Source organism: Coffea eugenioides, chromosome 9, assembly GCF_003713205.1.
Source record: "Coffea eugenioides isolate CCC68of chromosome 9, Ceug_1.0, whole genome shotgun sequence".
NCBI lineage: Eukaryota > Viridiplantae > Streptophyta > Magnoliopsida > Gentianales > Rubiaceae > Coffea > Coffea eugenioides.
In genome coordinates, this window is record NC_040043.1 from 492,216 (window position 1) to 515,222 (window position 23,007).

The 23,007-nt window shown below is 35.0% G+C and overlaps 4 protein-coding genes across 4 annotated transcripts; 2 read left to right on the top strand and 2 right to left on the bottom strand.

Moving 5' to 3' along the window:
* Positions 1-2,771: 2,771 nt before the first annotated feature.
* Positions 2,772-3,872, top strand: LOC113783165 (kelch-like protein 1). Its single transcript, XM_027329230.1, has one exon. It carries the CDS (start codon positions 2,772-2,774, stop codon positions 3,870-3,872), a length of 1,101 nt encoding a protein of 366 aa, XP_027185031.1.
* Positions 3,873-7,284: 3,412 nt separating this feature from the next.
* On the top strand, positions 7,285-11,834 carry LOC113783373. The gene is made up of 2 exons (XM_027329491.1): positions 7,285-8,019; positions 11,427-11,834. Exons 1-2 carry the CDS (start codon positions 7,738-7,740, stop codon positions 11,595-11,597), a joined length of 453 nt encoding a protein of 150 aa, XP_027185292.1. The 5' UTR covers positions 7,285-7,737; the 3' UTR covers positions 11,598-11,834.
* Positions 11,835-15,543: 3,709 nt separating this feature from the next.
* Positions 15,544-16,452, bottom strand: LOC113783166 (neurofilament medium polypeptide-like). Its single transcript, XM_027329231.1, has one exon. The coding sequence runs from the start codon at positions 16,450-16,452 to the stop codon at positions 15,544-15,546; it is 909 nt and encodes a 302-aa protein (XP_027185032.1).
* A 3,319-nt stretch (positions 16,453-19,771) lies between these two features.
* Positions 19,772-21,099, bottom strand: LOC113783150 (40S ribosomal protein S30). The gene is made up of 3 exons (XM_027329212.1): positions 21,016-21,099; positions 20,743-20,880; positions 19,772-20,101 (listed from the first exon to the last, which is right to left on the bottom strand). Exons 1-3 carry the CDS (start codon positions 21,017-21,019, stop codon positions 20,055-20,057), a joined length of 189 nt encoding a protein of 62 aa, XP_027185013.1. The 5' UTR covers positions 21,020-21,099; the 3' UTR covers positions 19,772-20,054.
* Positions 21,100-23,007: the final 1,908 nt, after the last annotated feature.

Genomic DNA, 23,007 nt, shown 5'->3' on the forward strand with positions numbered 1-23,007 from the left:
TTTCATTATTTTTGTTTTTCTGTCATAAAAAATAAAAATCACGTAAGTAGGATTATACATATATTATTGGCAAGTAGTTGTTCTCATTTTTTGGAGAAAGCATATCACTCAAAGGCTTTATTTGGAAGCAAAGCTTTGCAGCTAAAAGAATATAGTAAAATTTTAGTTTCTTTCTTTTGTTTGAAAATCTTAGGTGTAAAGATGCTGTGAGATTGAGTGGTTAAAGCATTTCCCATACACAAGGAGACAAATGAGAAAGATGTGAGCTAAAGGTTTGTGAACGTTCATAAAATGCTAGTGTAATTAACAAAATTTTTATGAACCAAAAAATTAGTAACCAATAAGTACTCAAAATCCTCCATCGGCCAAAAAAAAAATTTGTCAAAACTTGTTCACCCCTATAAGAATAACAAATTTAGTACTCCAATATAAATCTTAAAAAGATTTTTTTTATGTTTATTCTTCTTTGCTATAGTGACTTACCTTTTTTTTCCCTTTTATTTTATGTCAAAACTTCATAACTAGGACTAAAAGCTAAAATCAAGAATTCAAATAATTTCGCGTTTACTCTTTAGTTAAAGGTTAAGCTTGTCATAAACAGCTAGGTCAAAGTTTCAAACATTGAGATTAGATGAATTTTTAATACGCGTCGTCTCTATAATTTTTCAATACCAATTTGGCAATTATGGAATTAAAATAAATAAGATAAATCAAATTATTAACAAGAGGTTCGCCTTTAAATAATAAGGCAAGTCTCGAGTTACTTTTGCTACATAAGTGTGTAAATTCTTTACACAAGATTGCATGTACTTTTTGGAAAAGTGGTAATTTAATTTTTTTTTTTTATAGTGAACCAAACTTTTTGTCTAATGTGGTTATTCTGTGCCTTTAAATACACGATAAGAAAGAGCCTTAAAATTAATAATGTTACCATTTATGAGAGACCAATATACAGCAACACGGGCCAGGCAACCCACTCTCTAAAGAGAGTACAGGCCTTCCATCCTCAAAACATTAATGTTTGGCCCAAGTATTGTCACTAATTGGCCTGCAACATCCAGTTGTTTTGTTGCCCATGTTTCTATTTTTATACAGATCATGACAAAATTGCAAAAATCCATATTGGCCTCTTCCGTCTGTTTTGAGAGATTCTGGTTTGTTGGGCTCATCAATGTTAATCCACATTGAACGAAGCACAAAAGATGCTGTTTTTGATCGAATATTTCTTTTCTAATATTAGCACAATATTTTTTTATTTTTATTTTTTGCCTTTGGCCGAGAAAGCGGTGAATTGATTTTTTTTTTGATAGAAAACGCAAGGCCAATGTTATTAATGAGTTAGCTGAAAATCGTCCAGCACAATTTGTTTGACAAAGTCGGGAGAAGAATTCCATAGATATTTAGTCTTTAATCAATTGTGTTATCTGCATACATCTAGATATGTTTAATTGGAAATCCATGTGTAAAATAGACAAAATTAAGGGTTGCATTGGCGATGATACTAATGGCTCATCAATGTCACAGCAGTAAGCAACAAGAATGTACGTTCAAGGAAAAAGTTGTAAAGAAAATTAACATGATATTGAAATTTCTTGCAGTCTGTGAAATCCCTTTTCTAGTTAGGAATATTAAGAGTGCTACAAAGTCAATGAGACTGAGAGTATACTTAAGTCAAGTATTTTTGGAAGTAAATTCAATTTAGATGCCTAGAACATCAATTAAGCATCAAAACCTTGACGTCATAAATATCTAATTAGTAACTTGTGGATCGAGTTTAAGGAGGTTGATCATTATTAAAAGTAGATAATCCATATTCAATTAATTCACTTTTTTTAAGATATGCTTTATGCCCCTTTGGAAAACTTTGACTGAGCCTTGACTTGTAGTGTCTAAATACTAATTGAATTAAGTTTTTCAGAAAGAAATTAAGAATTTCAAATAGTGCTTTCCTTCAATCCCAACTGTAGTATTTGAAAAGCACCTGCATTTGTTCCATTAATATGTAAAAAATGGTACACACTAGTTTAAAATACACTTCTTGAAGACCATAGTATTGGTCAAAAAAAAGTACCACAAATATAATCAAATTATACAACGTTATAATCAAACTATGATTCAGTAGAAGAGCTTTGTAATAGGTGGATCGGATGAATGATATTCTCTTGTACTTTGGCCACATCTAGAGGCTGGATTATAATTCAAGGACATATAGAAGTTTCCGACCCCTGCGTCATTAGGATCACCTTAAAATGTTCCAGTCAGAAGGATCCCAACTTTCTACCGGATCATTACTTCATAACTACATCTTTTTCCTATTTCTTTCGTAAAGGCAATCAAGCAAAAAGATTAGTCTTTAACTTGAAAATCTAAAGATTCTTGTGCAAGAAGAATGGAGAAAAGAAAACTGCCACTGTCCAGCTTATTCCCTCGTCAATTGTCCGCTAAAATGCCAAACTATGTTTGCCTTGTGATTCGCCAAATTTGATCCTAAATTTCATTTCTTCACAACAAAAGAAAATAAAGGGCATTATCAGTAACAAGAAAAACATAGAAATGAACAACATAACTGCCCAACCTAGATGATAGTAACTATATATCACATTCTTCCATTTCGATAAATCCAAACTATACTTCCTCAATAACCTTAGTATTCTCCGTTCCTCATCCTATAAATCCCAATCCATTCTACAAAATCAATTCCTCCCTTTCCCAATCCCTTTCCAGCACTACCGCATTTATTTTAATTTCCTTCCCATTTCTTGTTTTCAATTATGGGATCGATTTCAAGACTTTCCCGGGAATCCCAGCAAAATTTGTTAAACAATTATAGAGTGTATGCTTCATTTTGCGGAAAGGATCCAACCTCAGTTACCAATATTTCTAACTGGATAGAATGTTACAACCCCTCCAACAACTCATGGCATAGGGTCACATCCATTCCAGGGCTAATGCAAAATCAGGTTTTGAAAGGGTTTTCAATGGTTTCCATTGGAGACATGCTCTACATCATTGGAGGCCGGCTTTGTCTCAAGGAAACAACCAGTGATTTCTCCAATATTACCGATGAAATCGACATGAAAGTCCTTCCAACAGTGCTCAAATACGATGCTCGACGTGACTTATGGCTGGAGTGTGCACAAATGATCATGCCTAGGTTTGATTTTGCATGCACTGTTTGCAAAAACAAGATTTTTGTCGCTGGAGGACAGACAACGATTGGCAGTGCTAAAGGGATTTCATCAGCCGAGCTTTATGATCCGGCCCTCGATGAATGGAAATCTTTGCCTGACATGAGCACGTTGAGGTACAAATGTGCAGGTGTAACATGGCTAGAGAAAATCCTTATTGTTGGAGGGTTTGCTGAAAAAGGGGACAACGGTAGCCCTGGACCATATATCATGGAAAGAAGTTCAGCTGAGGTTTTTGATTGCCAACTAGAGAAATGGGATTACAAGGCAATGATGTGGAAATTGGACATCCCACCAAATCAAATTGTAGCAGTCAATGAAAGGCTTTTTAGCTCGGGTGACTGTTTGAATGCATGGAAAGGTCATCTTGAATTTTATGATGGGAAATTGAATATGTGGGTTATTGTTCGTGGATCGAGTTTGGACAATTTGTCTGCTCCAATTTGTACAGAAACTGATTGGTCACCATTGCAAAGGCTGTTTTTGACCATGGCTCCAATAGGGACTTATTTGTATTTCTTGGCAGGCTATAAGGTACCAGGGGAAAACTCAAGAACTAGAACTGAGGTCCATGTTTTTGATACATCAGTAAATGGAAATGGATGGAGAAGCTTTGAACCAGTTGAAGAAGAAGGTGAGAAGGAGCTTTGTTGCCACTCCTGTGTCCTAAAACAAGACCACTGATGATCAGTTTCATGAGCAGTTATGATGGAATTGGAGGAAAATTTTACATTGTTTTATAGAGCAAGACATGAAACATTGGAGTACTTGGAACATGTACAAGGATAATGGCAATAAGTTTTACAAGAAATCCTAAATGGAAAAAAAAAATATTTTGTTTTCTTGGCATAGGTACGTGGCTATAAGTTTATACATGAGTAAAAGTTGTTACACACTATAGTGATAATTTATCAAAAATGTGTTGCTCAATATAAAAAAAAAAAAATCCCTAATAATGCTTTCTCGGGACTCGAGATAGGTCCAATTGGCTCGGACTTGGGGTACAAATAATTGTCACGCCAACCATTTTTACCAGTTTTTTTTCAATTTCATAAAATGTATATTCATTTCTTCAGAATGTAACTTGTTTTAAATACAAAATAATTATAGAACAAATTTTTATGAGTTTCACTCATAATCTTATATAGTGCATGCAATAACCTGAGCTTTATATCTTTTTCTTTCGGCCAATCTTAATCATCAACTTTTCAGGACCATCCCTACCAGAAAGCCGGTTGGCCCAATGGAATAATGAACACCATCGACTGCTACAATTCCTCTTCTTCTTCTTCTGTTCTTTCTTCTTTTTTTTTTTTTTTGCGTAGAAACTGCTCCACCTTGCTTCTGTGCATCCATCCCTTTCTTGATAATCAAATAAGGGTTACTAAATCCATCTTGGCTCGAATGAGACCAAGACGCATAGCATCTGTGCGTGAATTACATCGTTGCACAGCGAAGAAAACGATACATGAATACGTTTACTTGTCTCCTCCCTTGTTTGACAGTTTATCGATCTGTATGTCTAGCAGAAAAAAAAAATCTCAAATTTTTCACATATGTTTTGCATCAGAAATGGTCTATTCTAGTGGAATATGCCTCCAATCTCCATACAATACGTAAAAAATCATGATTCGCTTAAATCGCTTTCTTTTCTTTTTGTTTTTTTCTTCCTGAAACGATAGGAGCTTAAATCGCTTTCAGACATAGTGGAAAATAGGACTGTAGACCGTGACAAATCGTTTGGATGACTTCTAAAGACAAGACAAGCCTCCTAAATTATTTATTTGGATTTTCTTGTGGTATTTATCTGAGCCAATAAGTTTATTGATAAGCAGATGTATTCCTCCTTTTGCTGTGCTTATTATGTATTTTTAGAGCATAGAGAATAACGAAACTCGTATTTATTAGTCATGTTGAACCAAAAATAACCAATTTTGAATGGCTATTTTTTTCAGGAAAATTTTACAAAAATTTGAATGGTAATAATGTTCTTCAAATTCTCTTGATATAAACGCCATGCATACAAACTTGTCCAATTGAACCAAAAAAAAAAAAAGCAGTAAAAAACAAAATTCAACTATTCTATCTGTTTCAAAACAAAGCTAATTCAGAATCTTGACATATTCCAGAGAAACGCTCTTTTTTTTTGGTTGGTGTTATCTGCCTGTAGGGAAAATGTGACCTTAATCAACATAATCTGACCAATCAAGTAAAGAATGAACATTTACAGTTCATACCAATGTACCACTCATTCCACATAAAAATTGGAAGGTAAAAGTTGAGTTAAACTTTTTAATCACTTTAGCCGAGTGATTATGGATCACAGGTAGCATACACTACAAGCAAGGATATAATCAAATCGTGTCGATTCAGAGTAACGCACTATTCTAGTATGTAGCATTATTTATAAGTAGGGTTCAATTCTCGAATGGTACTCAAGTTAAAATATTTGAACTCGAGTTCATGGTTATTGACTTCTTAAAAATCAAATCATTATATCATACTCAATCTCAATTTAATTTAGTTTAATTGAACTCAATCAAATTTAATTAAATTCAATTGAATATAAATGTAAACTTTCAAATGTCACGTATTAAATTCAAACTCGAGAGTTCGATTAAGAAAAACTCGAAACTTATGAACAATTCAATTCAACTCTCACATGATTGCAATGCACACCACTATGCATGAGCACTAATTCAGCCAAATTAAGGAGGCTAACCATCTAAATTATCCACCGTTGGTGTGCTGCAAAGCATCAGGACAAGTGGTGTCAGAATGCCGTGGGACTGTGATCAGGATCAAAAGGGCATCCCAGCCCACCCAGCGGGCAGTGCAGAGTGCAGACTACGGATTTCAGAGGTCGTCAAACCATGAAAAGGAGAGAAAAGAAAGAGAAACATTAGAGAAGAAAATTCCAACCACGTGAGACCTCCAAACGTATTACTCCTAGTACTTAGTAGTATTATTATATTAACTGCACGGGCCTCCTCTCCAGAGTCCAGTCTCCTGTTGCGGTAGTGGTCCTAAAGTCCAAAATCTTCTCCCAAATGTTCACCGGTGCTGCAATCTTTTACTCACCCCGTGCCTCGACTGTTTAAACATTTTATTTTTTCTACAAATAAACAAAAAAAATAAGAAAGAAAAAAGAGAGGAGAGATTATTAGGCCTTTTTTTTTTAAAACCCTTTTTAGTTATTAATTAATGCTTCGACCTTTAGAAATATACTGTATTTGTTCGAGTAGAAATATCTTTTTTACAAAAATTTCAAAAACTTGCCATCTAAATTGCTGATGTGAGATAATTAGAGGAAATGTTGATGATATTAAAGTTATACAAAAAATAGTTTGAAAATTAACTCCCCATTTATGAGAGCTAGTTGACATTCTCATGACTAATGTCTTATGCCATCATTAATTAAAGAAAAGAAGAAAAACTTCTATGTGTTCAGTTGAAGTTTTTTTAAAAAAAAAAAACTTATGTACACCATTAGTATTACAATAATATTTTCACAAATCTTAATCATATTAAGAACACAAGAAGTTGTCCCTAATTTCATAAAGATCATGAACAATTTTCATTGAGTGATCAAAATGTATCTTTAAATTAAACACAAAATAGATCTAGCTTTTTCTAACTTGTTTGGAATGCATTTGACAGGATAATGATGGGTTCTTCTATCTTTTTTTTTTCTTGTTTCTAACATATGTTTTTAATTTTATTTAATATATTTAAAGCTTTTTATGCCGAATGGGAGAGTAAATTCAAGGCAAGAAAAGTCACCACTGTTAAATCACGAGTTATCTAACTTTAACATGGGATTATTGCTAACCCATAGAAATTTGACTCTTAAACTAGCTCTCATTGGCCACATAGAATTATCATCACAGTATCTAAGCTCCAACAACATACTCTATAGTATCTCAAATAATATATTTGCAATATTATTTAGGTTGCTATCCATAATCCTCTTAAAATTAAACAAAAAAGAAGAGAACAAACAAATCTAATCCTATTAGTAATCTAATGTAATCAACTCTCATCCCCTAAGGGCCCCAAACATTAGAGCCAAATCCCCAGAAATCAAGAGGAAACTAGCCATAAAATAACTCAACTCTAAACGGAAACCAAGAAACTCCTGCAAATTTCTGAAATCTCTTACCCCATCCCAAAGCACTCTCTCTCCTTCTCTGACCATTCTCTGCTCTCTGACATTTTCTTATTGGGGTATAACCTTGAAAGTTTCCCCTGACCTGATCACCTCACTCCCTCCCACTTCGAGAACTGAAAAAAGTTGTCCATTTTCATCAGCCAACACCAACCTTGTCTCTGTTTCAACAAAACAACCACTGGGTCTTTCTCTGTTTCTTGACTTCTCTCCATTTTCTGCCATTTTTTCTTGCCTTTGTTCCCTGAAAAAACCCAAGAAAAACCATCCCTTTTCACTAAACATGCTGAAAACCCCACTAAGCTAGCATAACATCAGCACCATGAGAAAAAGATCCCATTTTTCTTGCCTTTTTTTGGGTTTCTTCAACCTTTTTTGATAATGGGAATATTATCAGCTGCAGCACCACCACCAAGTATAGCTCCCGCAGTGAGCAGTGGTGGTGGGGTGGAAAGAGATGATCCTTGGAGGAGTTTTGATAATTCTGTTAATGCGGTTTCTTTTGGTTTCGTTGCTACAGCTATTTTGATATCCATGTTTCTTATCATGGCCATTTTCGAGAGGTTTCTCCGGCAAAGATCGTCTGCCGCCGGTGGCCAGAACCGGTCAGATCTCGAGGCACAGTCGAGGGTTCATGGAAAGCTCGACTACCCATCTCCAAAAGTAAGCTTTTTAAAAAAAAAAATCTTGCTAATAAAGTTTATCTAATTCTATGCATATGCTTTTTGGTTCGTAGTTTTTATTCCAGGATTAAGGAAAAGATTAGTGGATTAATTTTGTTAATCATTTTTTAGTTGGAAAATGGTAGTATGGCCTTTAGTGGTTAGTGTATTTTTTTCATGGTGTTTGAGGTGTAATGAGTGGGGTTACTAACTTTGTGATGATAAATTTTTCTTTCTGGCTGTAATTATAGCTAATACTTATGCTTTTTGACTGTGATTATTGTTGTTTTGGAGTAAGGCTTGATAGATTGATTTCCACAAATTGTTAGTAATTCTGTTGTTGGTTAAGGATGGGTCCTGTGTATAATGTCTAAAAAAAATATGTCTGATTTTGTCTGTCTAAGTGTGTGTGAGAGAGAGAGGGGGTGGGGAAGAGAAGATTTGTCGTACCTTAGAGCATTTAATGGGAATAATGCAAATTGTTATGAAATAAATGTCAAAATAGATAATAATTTTTTATGGTATGAGAAAGTCCATATTTTGGTGGTTGTAAATGGTTTCTCTATAGTGGTTTGCTTTTCAAATTGATGTCAATATATATTTTTCCCTTTTATGAGTGATCAGTGAATTATCTACTTGAATAGTATAGATTTTATTTAATATTAAAGAAATTAATTGAACTTTGATTCACCTTGTACATGTATAGAATTTTTTTCTTCGTTGAGCAATATAACCGGTGATGTTAACAAAAAAAAAAAAGAAAATCTATTATGAATTTTCATTGTTGACCCCAAAAAAAGAATTTTATACAAGTCTTGTTAAAATTCCATGAGCAGTACAAACTGACTTTGTTCAGCAGTTAATTGCTTTCTCTTAGTCTAATTATAGCTAACTTCAAATGCCATTTGACTTATATGATCTTAATCATGATTGCTTTAGTAGACACTGTGCTGATTATGATTCGATCTTTCGCATTGGTTTTCAATGAAATATGCCGAATATTGATTAAAGTGGCGTTTTGTTTTGGTTGGTGTCGGATGTAGCTCTGGTATCTTGTATATGTGACATCTTCAGTAAAATATTTTTAGCCCATTCCGGCTTGGATGCTATGGCTTAACAGCCTAGGATTTTGGTGATACTGATAAATTTGTATTATAACTGACCATCAATTTGGTAGATCATGATTTCATGCATACTCAAATTAGAAGTGCATTTTTCTTTATGCTTTCTTTTCTCTGTTTCTTGCTTTTCTTTACCCCTTTAGCTCTTCTTGTTTCAAAAAGTTGTCTCACTAAATCATATGACCTTTTATTCTCCTTCCCCAGAATGCTTTGTCTTGGGCCTTAGGCCTTAGATAACTGCATTTGCGCTAGACCAGAAGGGATGATAAGGTAATTTAGATGAACTTCTATAGCTGATTCCCAACTTGGAGGTGACACCTTTTCTTGAGTAATTATAGGCTTTACAGGATGCAAAGCCAAAGTTGGAACAAATTACTTTCTTACAAGATGTGATTTGTTGTTCTAAAGTGAAAACAACCAACAGACAAGGATGTTGCAATCAGGGTCCCAGTGATTCTATATTACATGCTCTATAAAGATTTCAATAGTAGGCCTTCTTATGTACTCCCATGTTGGTATGTCTCTGGTTTAATGCTACTTAGATGTGATTCAACCACCATAGACATATTTAATTTGAGAATTTATATTTATGCACTGTTTTGTGAATAGAATTTTACTTTTCGACCCATTGGCTTAGAAAGACATAGCATCAGCAGATCACTTCTTTGTGATTTCTTTTTACAAAAAAGACTGGTTCTTGCCGGTTAATTTAATCACCCGACATTTTTCTCTAGAAAAGGTTTGGTTTTTCTCTTATTTTATTTATTGTGGTTAAAACTGTGGTTTGCAGTGCTGAGCATAGTCTGTCACTAGTTGTGGTCTACCGTATCTTAGCTTAAGCTAATGACATAACGTTCCATGATCTCCTTGGAAAAGGAGTGGGATAATTTGGATTTTGTGTGGGCTTTATTCTGTAGTACTATATCAAATATCCTATAAAAAATTCTTAGTGGGCAGTGTTACAACCACCTTGATTTATTGGTTCTTAGAATCAGCAACTTCCACTTCTCAAACTATCAATGGAATGGAAAAGGATACTGCTAGTTTGTGTGCTGCATTTATTTAGTAATATCTGATTTGCCTTTACAAATCAAAACAGATCATGTCTACTAAAGTTGGCAACTTCTTCAATTTATTAATCCATTGTTATTATTAAAAGCTTAGCATCACTTTTCATATCAATCATGCAGAAGTTTCCTTTTTCAACTTTTAAGTGGTAGCTAACTAATTTCAATATTCAGTGATCTGTGAAGCTACCTATATAGGATTTTCTCTTGTAATACAGTTGGTAGAGGACATTGTATAGTGCTGTCTTTTTTTTTTCCCATGGTTGTTTGGGATATGTAGGTCCTCTATTTGTCACAAGCATGTGACATTGTCTAAATTTGTCATTAGAACCAGTATGGTAGTTAGGTTTTATAAATTACAAGGTCTAAAATTATCTGGAAACACAACAAAAGAGTCTCCTGCTTGTATATTTGCTATCAACAATAGCCAGGACCTCCACTTGGGGATGGTTGTTAGAGACTGGAATTGTGTCACCATCTGCTATGACACTTTGCCCTGTGTAAGCAACTTTGATGTTCCCAAGCACCCCTTATGATGTGATTGAGTTGATCATTAAGTAAAGCTAACTTTTTTGTTATCCTCGAGTGGTACCTAATCCTTGCTCTTGCTCCTTTTGCAACTTCTTCTTTCATATGTTTCATTGTCCTTTTCCAGTCTCCTTACCTTTCACCTCTTACCATTTGGACACACCTTGCTTGTAGTAGCGCTGAATTTGTTGTAGCCATTTAAACACCACTTGCTTATCCAAAATTTTAATGGATTAATTAAAAGTTAAGATGTCTTCCGCAGCATCTGCTTTCCTTGAACTCTATTTCTGTCTTTTTATTTCCTACTCATTTTCTCTGTTTTTGCATGTATAGTACCTTGCCCTCACAACAGCGCGCACACGTACATAGAGAATTACAAACAACAGGATATTCTTTTCTTTTCTTTGGTAGGGAGTGCATGGAAGGAGATGATAATTGTCTCTCAATACATGGTACATCCCAAAAAACTCCTCCCATAAATAAGTTAGCGCAATCCACTGTGCATCAGACGGATAAGGTCGCATCCTATGTGTTTTCTGGCCATTAGTCTGCACTAGGATTTTGCCTGTAGGGAAAGAAGGAATTTTTCCTGTTTATATCTGCTCTTTTACTTGAATCATTCAACTTTATTATTTCAGTCTTCAGATTTGTCCACAGAGCAGCTCTCTAATTTACTTTATTTACATTTACAGATGAGTATTTATGCTAGAGGGGTATCAGTGCTGATGCCTGGAGAAGAAATCCCAACCTTCATTGCTCATCCAGCTCCAGCACCATGTCCCATGGAGGGCGTCGCACGGCCCCTCCATCAACATAATCTGCTTCCCTCAAACACTTCAATGCATAGCCGTATCAATCAGTAAATAGAAGAAAGCAAAGCTCAAGAAAGAACACAAGATTGTTCAGGGATTTTTGTGCTCTTCAACAAACTCAAGCCTTTGCAGAATCTGTAGACGTGTAAATCAACTTTAATCCAAAAAAAATTGAACTCTTCGCAATTTGTGTGCTTGTATCATTTTACATGTACAGTGCACGCTAGTTTTTCCAAACAGGTTCTGCCCTAAAAGGTTTTTTTAGTTTGTTGGGCTCTGTTTCTATCTCATGGAAGATCATGGTTATTTGCTCTTGAATTTCTTGTTTTCGCTGTCCCTTTATTGGTTCAAATTTCAGGTACAACATTCGTTGAAAATCTTGGAAGGAGGGAAACAGAAACTAGTAGATGGTAAGTAGGATACAATATTATAAGGTGTCTAAACTCCAGACATTCTAGTTATTAGCTATTCAACTAAATAAAACGAACACATGCAAGTCCAATAGGAAATAAGTGGAACCAATTGTATCTCAATCTGACTTCAAATTTCCCAAATTCAAACCATAGTACGATTGTGCACAAAAATGGGTAGGTAACTAGGCATGCACAGGGCCAAAATCAACACAGATGGCTTATTTTTGTGCAGAATGCAACCAAGCTTCATTTTTTAAATTGAATAAATATGGAAACAATTATTGCTTTAACTTTGTAGCCTTGTGCACACCAAAATATAACATAACATCCAGCATTAGCACTGCCCCATTTTCATGAATGCTGCTGCACTGGCTAACATATTGGATAAGAAGGAAAGAATCCAAGTCAGTCCAACCATCTTTGGATTTATGGATTTCTCATGTTTCTGGGCTTATTCTTTGAATGATGCAGAAGAAGTACAAGGTGTATAATTATATGAGTTGTTTGAATGAACTTGGCGCAATTTTTTTTTTTTGAGATAAAATATTATACTTTCATTAAATCTCCACTAATGACAAAAATTATATCGCGTACGCAGATACAGTAGATTCAAAGAACAGAAAACAGATATTATAAATGTAGAGAATTGATAAAAAAAAAAAAAAAAACATTGTAGAGCTCCAATAGTACTTAAAAATCAGGGTGTAATAGATAAAACATTTGTAACCCCAATATCTTGCGTGCCTTGATTGCGAAATATTTCGATTAATTGCTTTCAAGATCTGATATTAAGGGTGAGATCGGTCGAGATAGACCTAAGAAATTCCATATCTGACAATCAAATTTGAGAAAAACCTCAGATCTAACAACAAAATAGAAAATTCTGCAAAAAAAAAAAAAAAAAAACCCACCGGAAAACTCTAGGAGAGGGGAAAACTATGACTAGGAAACCTAGGAAAAATGAAACTATGGCGCATGGTTTGTTATACAAGCTTGGTCATCTTGAGGTACATAGTGCTATATTTGTGTAATTTCATTGATTAATTTTAGTATAGATAATACAAAATCAAACATATTTCTTGTGTCACAAGATTTAAAAGTTGAATGCTTTGAGATAAAATGAACTTTTGTGTAATACATTTTTTGTAGGTAGTAAGGTTTGGACATTTTTGCTTTTCTTGTATTGTCCTTTTCCTTTTCCGGAAGGGAAAAGGACACACTATCTACAGTATCTAATATTGAACGAAGCTTCTGATTTTCTTTAGAAGAAAGAAGAGAATTTGATTTAGTTGAGCCTAACTTGAACAACTGCTTTTTTTTTTTCCATTTTTTAGAAGGATAGGGGGAAGGAGAAAGTGAAAATACCATCTCACCATTACTAATATTAGACGAAATTTCTGATTATCTGCCAAATTAAAAAAAAAAGAAGAAGGAGAAGAAAATTAATAAATCACTTAAATGTTACCTCCTAAGTCCTAACCAAGAATTAAACAAAACATGTTATTTTTTCATTATGGCATTAAGCGCCAGCAAATGTTTGCAAGACAATTATTATGATAACTAGGTGACAACCAACAAACCATTTATCAATGCACATTAAGAACCGAAATAGAACTATACCAACAGCTGTTTGCTGGTTCAATGAGAGATCAATCAACTGCTTAACTCAACATGAAAGGTTCAAATTAAGTGGAATAGGCCTTTTTTTTAATCTAAATCATGGTCGTCTGAATTGCTATTTTTTGGAGTTTTATAGAAAAATATACTGTAGCGATTTAATATATGTGAGATAAAAAAGTAATTGAAAAATGTATTCACAAAAAATATAAAAAATTTCTGCAAAAAATCAAAATCCAAATGAGGCCACAACAAAAAAATTATCAATTATCGATGCATAAGTCTAGAATTTGATACATAATTACAACCTTAAGGAGAATAAAGAAATGCCCTGTTTATCAAAAAAAAAAAAAAAAGAAAGAAAGAAAGGGTCCCCCGAAAAACATTTGTGAAAAGTAGTACTAAATAGCTATTCATGTGCATAAATAATAATTAAAAAAAACTTCTCAGGTTCAGTGGATGCTATTAAGAGACAACAAAGCTGGGGTCTAGAAAAACATTTGGCTTCTGTTGCCTCATGTGTTTCTACATTATGCAGGGCCAAAAAAAAAAAGCAAGATAATGAAATGGAACCCGAAAAAGAAAATTAAAGCTACTAGCATGATACAATTACCTATTAGTAATTCTTGGATTTCTTAATGCCTTGAATGTAAACTAATGAAAGATTCCAGTTTCTTAAAACGTTGTATCTTTGCTAACAATGCCATGATTTCATGTGTAGTAATAATTCTCAAACAACCCTTTCTTCTACATTGAAGACCAGAATTGTGCTAGTTGCATGACAATTACCATTCTTTGGATACCTTTATCAACAGACACTTAAAGGAAAGGGTGGGGGTTTTACTTGTACTTTTTACCACATTCTTGACTGAAATGAAGTTGAGTTAGAGAATTTTTTTTGTCTTTACCTCTTCAAGAATAAATTGGAATTTTTGAAGACCTCTTCTTTTTTTTTCCCCCTTTAACACCTTGTATTTTCAAGTTGTAATGAATAATGAGGCTAATGCAACCCACCTTCACAAGACAATTTGGCATTCAAGCCAAAAAAAAGCAAAGGAAAGGCACATTGTGCTCTCACCTCCTACCACAGTATTGTCTACCCAAATAGGGAACACAAGAAGTTTCTCCCCAAGCTATTGTCCTATCTATCACACATCCCAATAGGGAATTAGGATTAGTGATTAGGGATATTAGGGATCACTTGCTTTTGAGTCTGGTCCTCAAATACCAAACCAGCCACAACAAAGAGAATTTTCACATCTTTGGTGGATTTTCATGTGCATCTCCAATATCAACAAATGAATTTGATCTTTTTGTTCACTTTCTTGTACATCTCAAACATCAATAAAGAGGGATTCTTTGGAGATTTCAATCAAGAGAAATTGAGCGGGATTTCACTTTAACTTGTTAAATCCTTCTCGAATCAAATGAAGTGGAACATGAGTTTTTAAACCTTTGCCTCTTCAAGAACAAATTATTACTTGAAAAGAGCTGGTAATTTCAATTTGTAATGAGCAAAATTTGAGGCAAATGCAGCCTACCCTCACATTATATTTTGGCATGAAAGCCCATAAAGCAAAGCAATGACCTTTTCGTTAGTCAATCTTCCACCACAATAGGGGGCAAAACAAGAAGTCATTTCCAACCCTTGTCCTATCAGACATCTCAGTATCTCACCGAGGAACTAGGAGTAGGTACATCACCTCATCTAAATGTACGCTATTGACTTTTGGACCTCAATTTGAAAAAAAAAAATCAATATCAGGAATTTTCAGTTTTGGGGTGAATTTTCATGTCTATTTTCCAAAATTATGACATCCTATGCTCCTCAATAAGATAATATATTTACAAAAATCGACTTTGCCATGGCATGGAATGACAAATAGAAAAAGCACTGAAACGACAGAGTATAGAATCTTTAGCATGTTAAACGACTGCGTTTCATGGAACTTCATAATGCTTAATAGCTATAGAAAGATGAAACATTCTAAAGAAACAAGCGGATTCTCCAGGGACTCGCCAGCCTCCCCTGAAACGTCGTCGTTACGTCTCTCAGTGTTGTTGTTCTCTGGCAATACGACATCGTCGCTGCTCTTCTCCACTTTAACGACGTTATCTAAAGCCCTCGCCGGCGACCGGCCACCAGCCCGACCATTTTCACTCAACCCCGGACTCCGGTACCTCACATTCTGACGAGGACCCACTTGGCCACGTGTTACCGGAGACCTCGAACGTCGAGCTGAACCTTCACCGGCGTCTCGCCGGAGACCATTCGGTGGTCCCATTCCACCACCCACATTCCTGCGATGAGAAGCCATCGCCCTTCCCTGCGCCGGCCTAGACGATACAACAGGCTTCTTCTCCGGAGACGGCAGAGGTCGTCTGGCCGGCGATCTGACACTCCTCTCCCTAGCTCCAGCTATATCTCCGGCATTTGTCCTTTTCCGGCGAACCCTGACTGGAGACTTCTGGTTGACTTCTTCTCCATCGTCCCTCTTGTCCATTGCTGTAGCAGTTGTCGTGGTGGAGAAACTCCCAGTGAAACTACACAGCTCCGACTGCTCAGACGCTTCAGAGATAATATCTTCAGCTGGCTTAATCACAACCGTCGACTCTTTGGCTGGTTTAATCTCAGCAGTTGATTGAATTTGAATCTCCAGTTCTTGATTTTCCGGCGGTTTACAACGGTCATTTTTCTTGTCTACTACGTCTGGGACAGAAGGTTTTGGAATGGGAGTTTCAGAGAGGACAAGGACTTCTTTCACAGTTTCTTCTTCCGCCCGGGGCGGTGACCGCAGTGGCTTCGGCGGGGAAGCTCCGCCACATTTGTCACCATCTTTGGACGGTTTTTTTTGAGTGCTCAAACAGCAACCCATTTGGCAATGCTAGACAAAATTGGAGAGCTTGAATTTAGGAGATGGTAAAATTGTCTTTATCTATGTAGTTCAATGGTTTTGGGGTTAGTGAAAATAAATATAAGACCGTTTACACGAGTGTCTAGGGATACTGAGGGGGCATGGGCATTGTTTGGAATGACAGGATTTGGGGGGATTTGCCTTTGTTTTGGGGTAGGGTCCTAGAGGAAGAAGAGTAAAGAGGTGCTATCTGATATTGGGATTCGGAAAAAGAATTGATAAGGTTGCTAAGCAAAGGGCCAGGAGTACAATTTTGCTGTGAAATGGAATATTGTGTTCAAAAAGACTTCATTTAAATTGTGGTGTCATGGATCAAATATACTTTTGTCACTACTACATGGGGTCAGAATGGGTGAATTTGTAAGTATAATTGTGCTAATTTACTTTCTTCTTTAGTAAACTTTCTCCAAGAAACACACAAGAAAGGATTAATGGTCATAGTAGGCTTTGAGTTTTGTGATTAGAATAAATGTGTACTACTTTTGTTGAACACTTCCAAGTTCACATTTTTGTCTGAATCTTATGTAAAGATTTGCTGACCATCTTTTTTTTCCCAACTTAATAGCTTAAAAAAAAAAAAAGAAGCTTTTTTCCAACTTACTAATGCTCATATGGTACTTCCAAAAAGTTCATATGGTAGTGTTGCATATTAATACAGGACGATTAATCTTTTCTACACTTAACAATATATACACTATTAAGTATTATCGTTGAAAGAATAATAATTATATATAAATTTAATTTAAAATTTAATTTTTGTACATATATCATAAATCTAATAATAATAATATATACACTATCAATGTGTATAAGATTTAGTCAATACTACGTAATATTGGCCAAACTGTCATAAGCTACGACACTAATCAAAGCAAAATATCAGCTCCTAAAATTAAACATATAATTTGAAAGTTAACAAATGTGGTGGAGGAATTCTTACTTTACTCTGAAACTAATGTATAGTTGTGCTGATATAAGTCTACAAGTGTAGAACAGTAGAACTACTACTGTATTTTTGAAACTTGAACTGTTAAAGTACTCTCAAAAAACTATTCCCAAAATGCTCATATTATGTTTTCTGCTGAGAATCCTTTGCGTGCCAGGCTTAAAGTTGTGAACTATTTATAGTACAAATTTGCGTCATGGGGTTTTAGTGATTTACTGGCAAGCATTAACTAATTTTACTGTATCACCAAATCCAACTTATCTATTTTTCTTCCAAAATCTTTTGTCCACAATTGTGAACTTTGCAGCGAGACCACGAAAGACTGCATTCAATGCAGGCTGATAGCTCCATTTTGCACAAATGTAAATACTTTATATTAAAAGGATAAAATTTCCACTGCCAAAAGTATTTACTATTTGTCTTGTTATTACTAAAAGACGGCCGGAATAATCCAAAATGTCTGTGGAAAAATTTCAAAATCTCAAATCAAACAAGACAAATTTTGCCGACTGTTCTTAGAGCATCAAGCCCATGTTTGGTACTGCAATAGAATTAAACTCAATAATGGGCTGGCTTGAACTGCTATTTTTAAGAATTTTTATTAAAAAAATATATATTGTGATAAATTGATGTATGTGATATAAAAAAATAATTAAAAAATATATTTATAAAAAACGTAAAAATTTTTCTGTAAAAAATCATAATTCAAACAAGGCCAGTTATTTTGAGCAATTTAAGCATGATCATCTATCACATTCAACCGTTGGGCAAAACCTCAATGGTTCAAAGATAAAATGTAGAGCACACATAAAAATAATAATCATATGCAAATAAACAATTGTTTTTTCTTTCTTGGAAATTAGCTGTTAACTTTGTAGCTGTTCATTAGGATACCTTGACTTCAATAGAAGGGAAAAGGAAACTGCATGTTCCTAAATCAGCGGGCTGCGGAGTTTGATTCAACGGTCTTGTGATTAACAACACAAGTGTATCATTATGCTAATCATCAAAGCAACAGCCATGAAGACTGAAGAGTGTTTGTCTCTTCTTTAGGAAATTTCACGGCTCCTGAGTCCCCACCGTATATAATATACTCCACTCACCAAAACCACGAGGCAACACAACAGCTCAAAAGGCAATCTATGCCAATTTCCAAGTGACAAAAAGTCTGGGCAACTTAATGTGTATTTTTTTTTCTTTTTCTTCTTTTCCCATTCTCTTCCTATTTTATGAAGAAGTTAGAGCAAATGATAAAAGAATATAGAGAGGAAAAACACATACTTGAAAAATGATGGGTTACACCGACCTTTCCAATCTCACATTTTCTTGGTATTCGTACGTCGTAACCACGAGGCTCCATTTCAAATTTCTAAAACTGTCACATTTCCTTGTTTCGCCATTCACGTTTTTAGTCATGGACTAGAAGGATTATTCTCGTGAGGCCAACAAAAGTTGAATCCTCACTTATTTTGACCAGAAAAGAGATGCCACAATAACTTACCGTCCTCTTCAATTTCAGAACGCTTCAGAAATCTAAAATTTGAGATGGGAAATTACAAAGCTCAATTATCTGCGTTGCGGGTTAACGATAAGAAGTAATTTAATGAAAGAAATTCCATCATCACATCTTTAATACTTGGGCATAATAGAGGCACACGACGTACGTGATACATCATAAAGAATGAAGAAAAAATTTGAATACTGTATATCATGTTTGCAATTTTTTTTTAAAAAAAATTGAGTTAGCGAGAAGTGGTTGGAACCTTTCTTTCTTTTTTTTTTTTGGGCAGAGTTTTCAACTAAGTCATGGTAGATAATAATCACCCAAATTTACCATACAGGTGATAATCACGTAATATCCACCCAAATAGTAATTTGGAGGTTTGAACTCACTCATCCAGGCAACAGTCCAGTTAAATACAAAAATCTATCATAAATAAGAGCCCTAAGAATATAATGTCGTACAGAGGATTTTTGTGCTTCAGCCGTTCAAGCACAAAATAACCACATGAAATCTACTTTGACACAAAGATCATAAATTCAAGGCAATTGCATGAACAAAGGCTATCTGATTAGACATACAAAAAGTATTTGGACAACTAGAGACACATTTCAATTGGCAACTCTACAAGCGCACAATGAAATTCAGATGTCCATTGCATTCGCTCCCTGTTCTGTAGATGACATAGCATTATTAAACCGAAAAAAAAAAAAGAGGCTGATTACTAGGAACTTTGTCCATTCCTTCATCCATTATCAAATGGATTTTTTCCTGCCCCTTTTTATTGGGGTTTAAAGGGAAGCCATCGCAGGTAATCCAAGTGCAGCAGAACAAAAGCGAATTTAAGCGCCCCATTCACTTATGCTACAACAATACAATGATAACCAATCACATATTAACCAAGTTAACCTTCCTTCAATCTCATGTTAAGACGTTTTAACAAACCTGCTTTTACAATGATAAACCCAGAATTGGACATTGAGCAAAAACGAAGCCTTTGAGAGTAAGTAGACTAAAGTCCGTAACTCAGTATTATAACATTATCAAAAGAACAAAACCCGGGAAGCCGAAAACAGAATTCGACCTACTAAAACTACTCTGCCTCAATCCTCATGTTTACTTCTCTGATGAGTTTGGCCCCCTCTTCTTTCCAAAGCCAACAACTGCAGGCAATCACAAATTTAAACAAGACTTAATGTGCATTTTCTGTATGATACTAGTACAAAATCGATTGTAAATTATTTGAGATATTTTTACTGTAGCATTTTTTGTGATGTGATGTATGTGAGATAAAAAGATATTGGGAAGATAAAAAGGTGTATTGAAAATTGTAAAGATGATGTAAGCAAATAAAATTGGGGAAATATGAAACAATCCAAACAAACCCGTCGAAGTAAGAAACAAGAACGTTTAGCCATTCTGCAACATATTTCTCTAATATAATCATTGAATTAAGAAACTTTTGATAGCATAAAGCATAGAGTAAGTAATCAAATGGAAATGAAAAAGGACTAACATGATAAATAAATCCCTATAGTAAGAAAACTAATATTTCCGAGGTAAATACCTTTTACACAAGTGAGTCTAGATTGATAAGAATTTTTTTTTTTTACCCGCATTGTTGAAGCTGGAGCTCATTATTCTACTAGTAGGCATATTATCTCAGCCAGTCGCAACAAAATTCTCAATAAACTTAGCAGAAATAACAAATTCATCCTCTAATTTCTAATTTCTGCCCTAGTAATTGCCATGTACAAATGATATGAAGCATAATAAATAAAGAGACAAGAAACGATAAAGTTACCGGCGGTGACGAAGCGGCGGTTGTATTGCATCCGCTTGTGGGCGCGGCCACGGGGCTTCTTCTTCTTATCCTGCTTTGCCACCTTCGGAGTTTGACCTCTCACCTTACCGGCACGAGCTAATGAACCGTGAACCTTACCTGCCGTCGTTCCAAAAAATCAATAACTAATAGTGCCAAAACCTTAAAAAATTCGATTCAATAGCTAGCTTACTACAGAATCCTAGTACAATTAACATATGAATCGATCAATAACTTGAAGGTTGTGGAGATTACCCATGGCTAGTTCTGCTTCTTCTTCTTCTTGTGCTGCTGCCGAGAGGTCTGCTACGAGCGAATCGTGCCGGGAGGATGAACAGCTTTCTCGAATTCTAGGGTTTCTGATTTCGACATAATAAAGGGAACGAGTAGGAACGTGGACCGTCTGGTTTTGGGCCTAACAATTTCAATTTCGTGCAATAATTTGGGCTCATTTTGTTAAACTTAACGTTCGAGGCCCAAATGCATAAATTCACTGGCTTTTTTGGTACCCATTTCTCCTGAAAACGTCACATGGATGAACAAATTACAATTATCGAGCAAATTTTATTTTTATTGTTTTCCCTCTTGTAGTTTATTTTCATTTTATGTATGTAGAATAAAAAGAGAGTCGAAAAGATAAAAAAAATTGGTTGAAAATGCGTATTTAGAGACCAATACTAGAAACTTTTGCATAAGATTATATTTGTCAGCATGTACTCCGGTGAAAACATATTTATCATAAGCTGTGTTTGGATTCATGGATTTGTTCTGCATACATTTCAAATCCATTTATTTGAAATCTTTTGTATGCGAATTACGTTGTTTGGACAAGTAATTTTTTTTTTTTTTTTTGAGAAAATGGTTTCAAATTCATTTGTGAAATCACTGCTTTGATCAATCAAAACTAAGAATTTAAAATCCTTTTTTTTTTCAAGTTAAACGTGACATTATTCAATTAAAAGTTTTATTTTTTGGATATAAAAAACAAGCATCCACAAGGATCAAGAAAAGTTACTACTTCCTTATAGCTTTAACATCTTCTATAAGTTTATACAGAACCTGATTGTGATTTGTAAGGTATACATCTGCATGTATTTATACCTTAGACTTTATTCCTTAATAGTAATGCGACACTTGAGAGGTTCCATCTGCATCCACATGCATTTGCCTGCAGTGGAAGTGGTCATTTTTGTTTCTTCTTTCGAAACTGAGGACATTGAAATGGAGATGAAGGCAAATTTTGGATGCAAATAGGTCTATGAAATTTCATAATTTGTGTACGAAGTTCTTCTCTTGCCCTCCTGAAATATTGATCTGATACTATATATTTGCCCCACTTCACTTTTGCTTTATAGAAAAATTCAATGTCCATTCTTTTTAAAACTTACAAAATATTTATATTCAACATTCACGAGTCACCCTTATATAATGCAGTTGAAGTTTGACAAAAAAAAACATTCACGAGTCACCCCTTTCATCATTTCATGTAATCTGCCATTGAACACTCGTCTTTTATTTCTGAACCATGCAAAAGTAAACAGGCACGCATGTATAAATTTAACCAAGTTGATCATGTTTTGAACAGTCTTTCCCTCTTTCCGAGAGTCCACTTTCTTCCTCTCGAGAGTCGAGCCTGTCTACCCGATTGTGGAAGTTCAAACTTTCAAAACTTTCAAAACTTCATACCTTGATTTTCCAAACTTCTGCCCGCCACAAACCATTATGCCATGAATCTAGAGATAAAATTAAGGAAGCTCTAATGTGTTGGATCTTGTGGTCAGTAACCAGCTTACCTTCAGACACATTTATGACTTTGGAATAAGAGGATCTTTTGGCTCCTTAAGAGGATTGAACCAGAAGCTCACTGGTGAACCAGAACTTCAACTTTTACCACTCGTCTTTGTCAGCGCTTGTGACAGGTATGGTGGAAGCTTTGTTTCCTAATGAGCCTTGTCTGTAGCTGTGGTTTTTTTGACTTTTGTTTCAGTTTTCTATATTAGCTTGCTGACTATAGTTAAGTCTTCCAGTTAGCATTTTGTTCCATCTGAGGGTGTGTGGTTTTCTGGTTTAGTTTTCTTCTTGTTAATAATCGTGTGTGGTATCCTGGAGTATTCCTGTGGAGCACCATGGCGGAGGAACTAGCAGATATTATGCAGAAATTTGCATTATCTGAAAAGGAGTTAGGAGGGACTGCTCTGGATCTGGATGATGTAGATAAAGGTATAAAAGAGTGTCAGCATAGTTTGG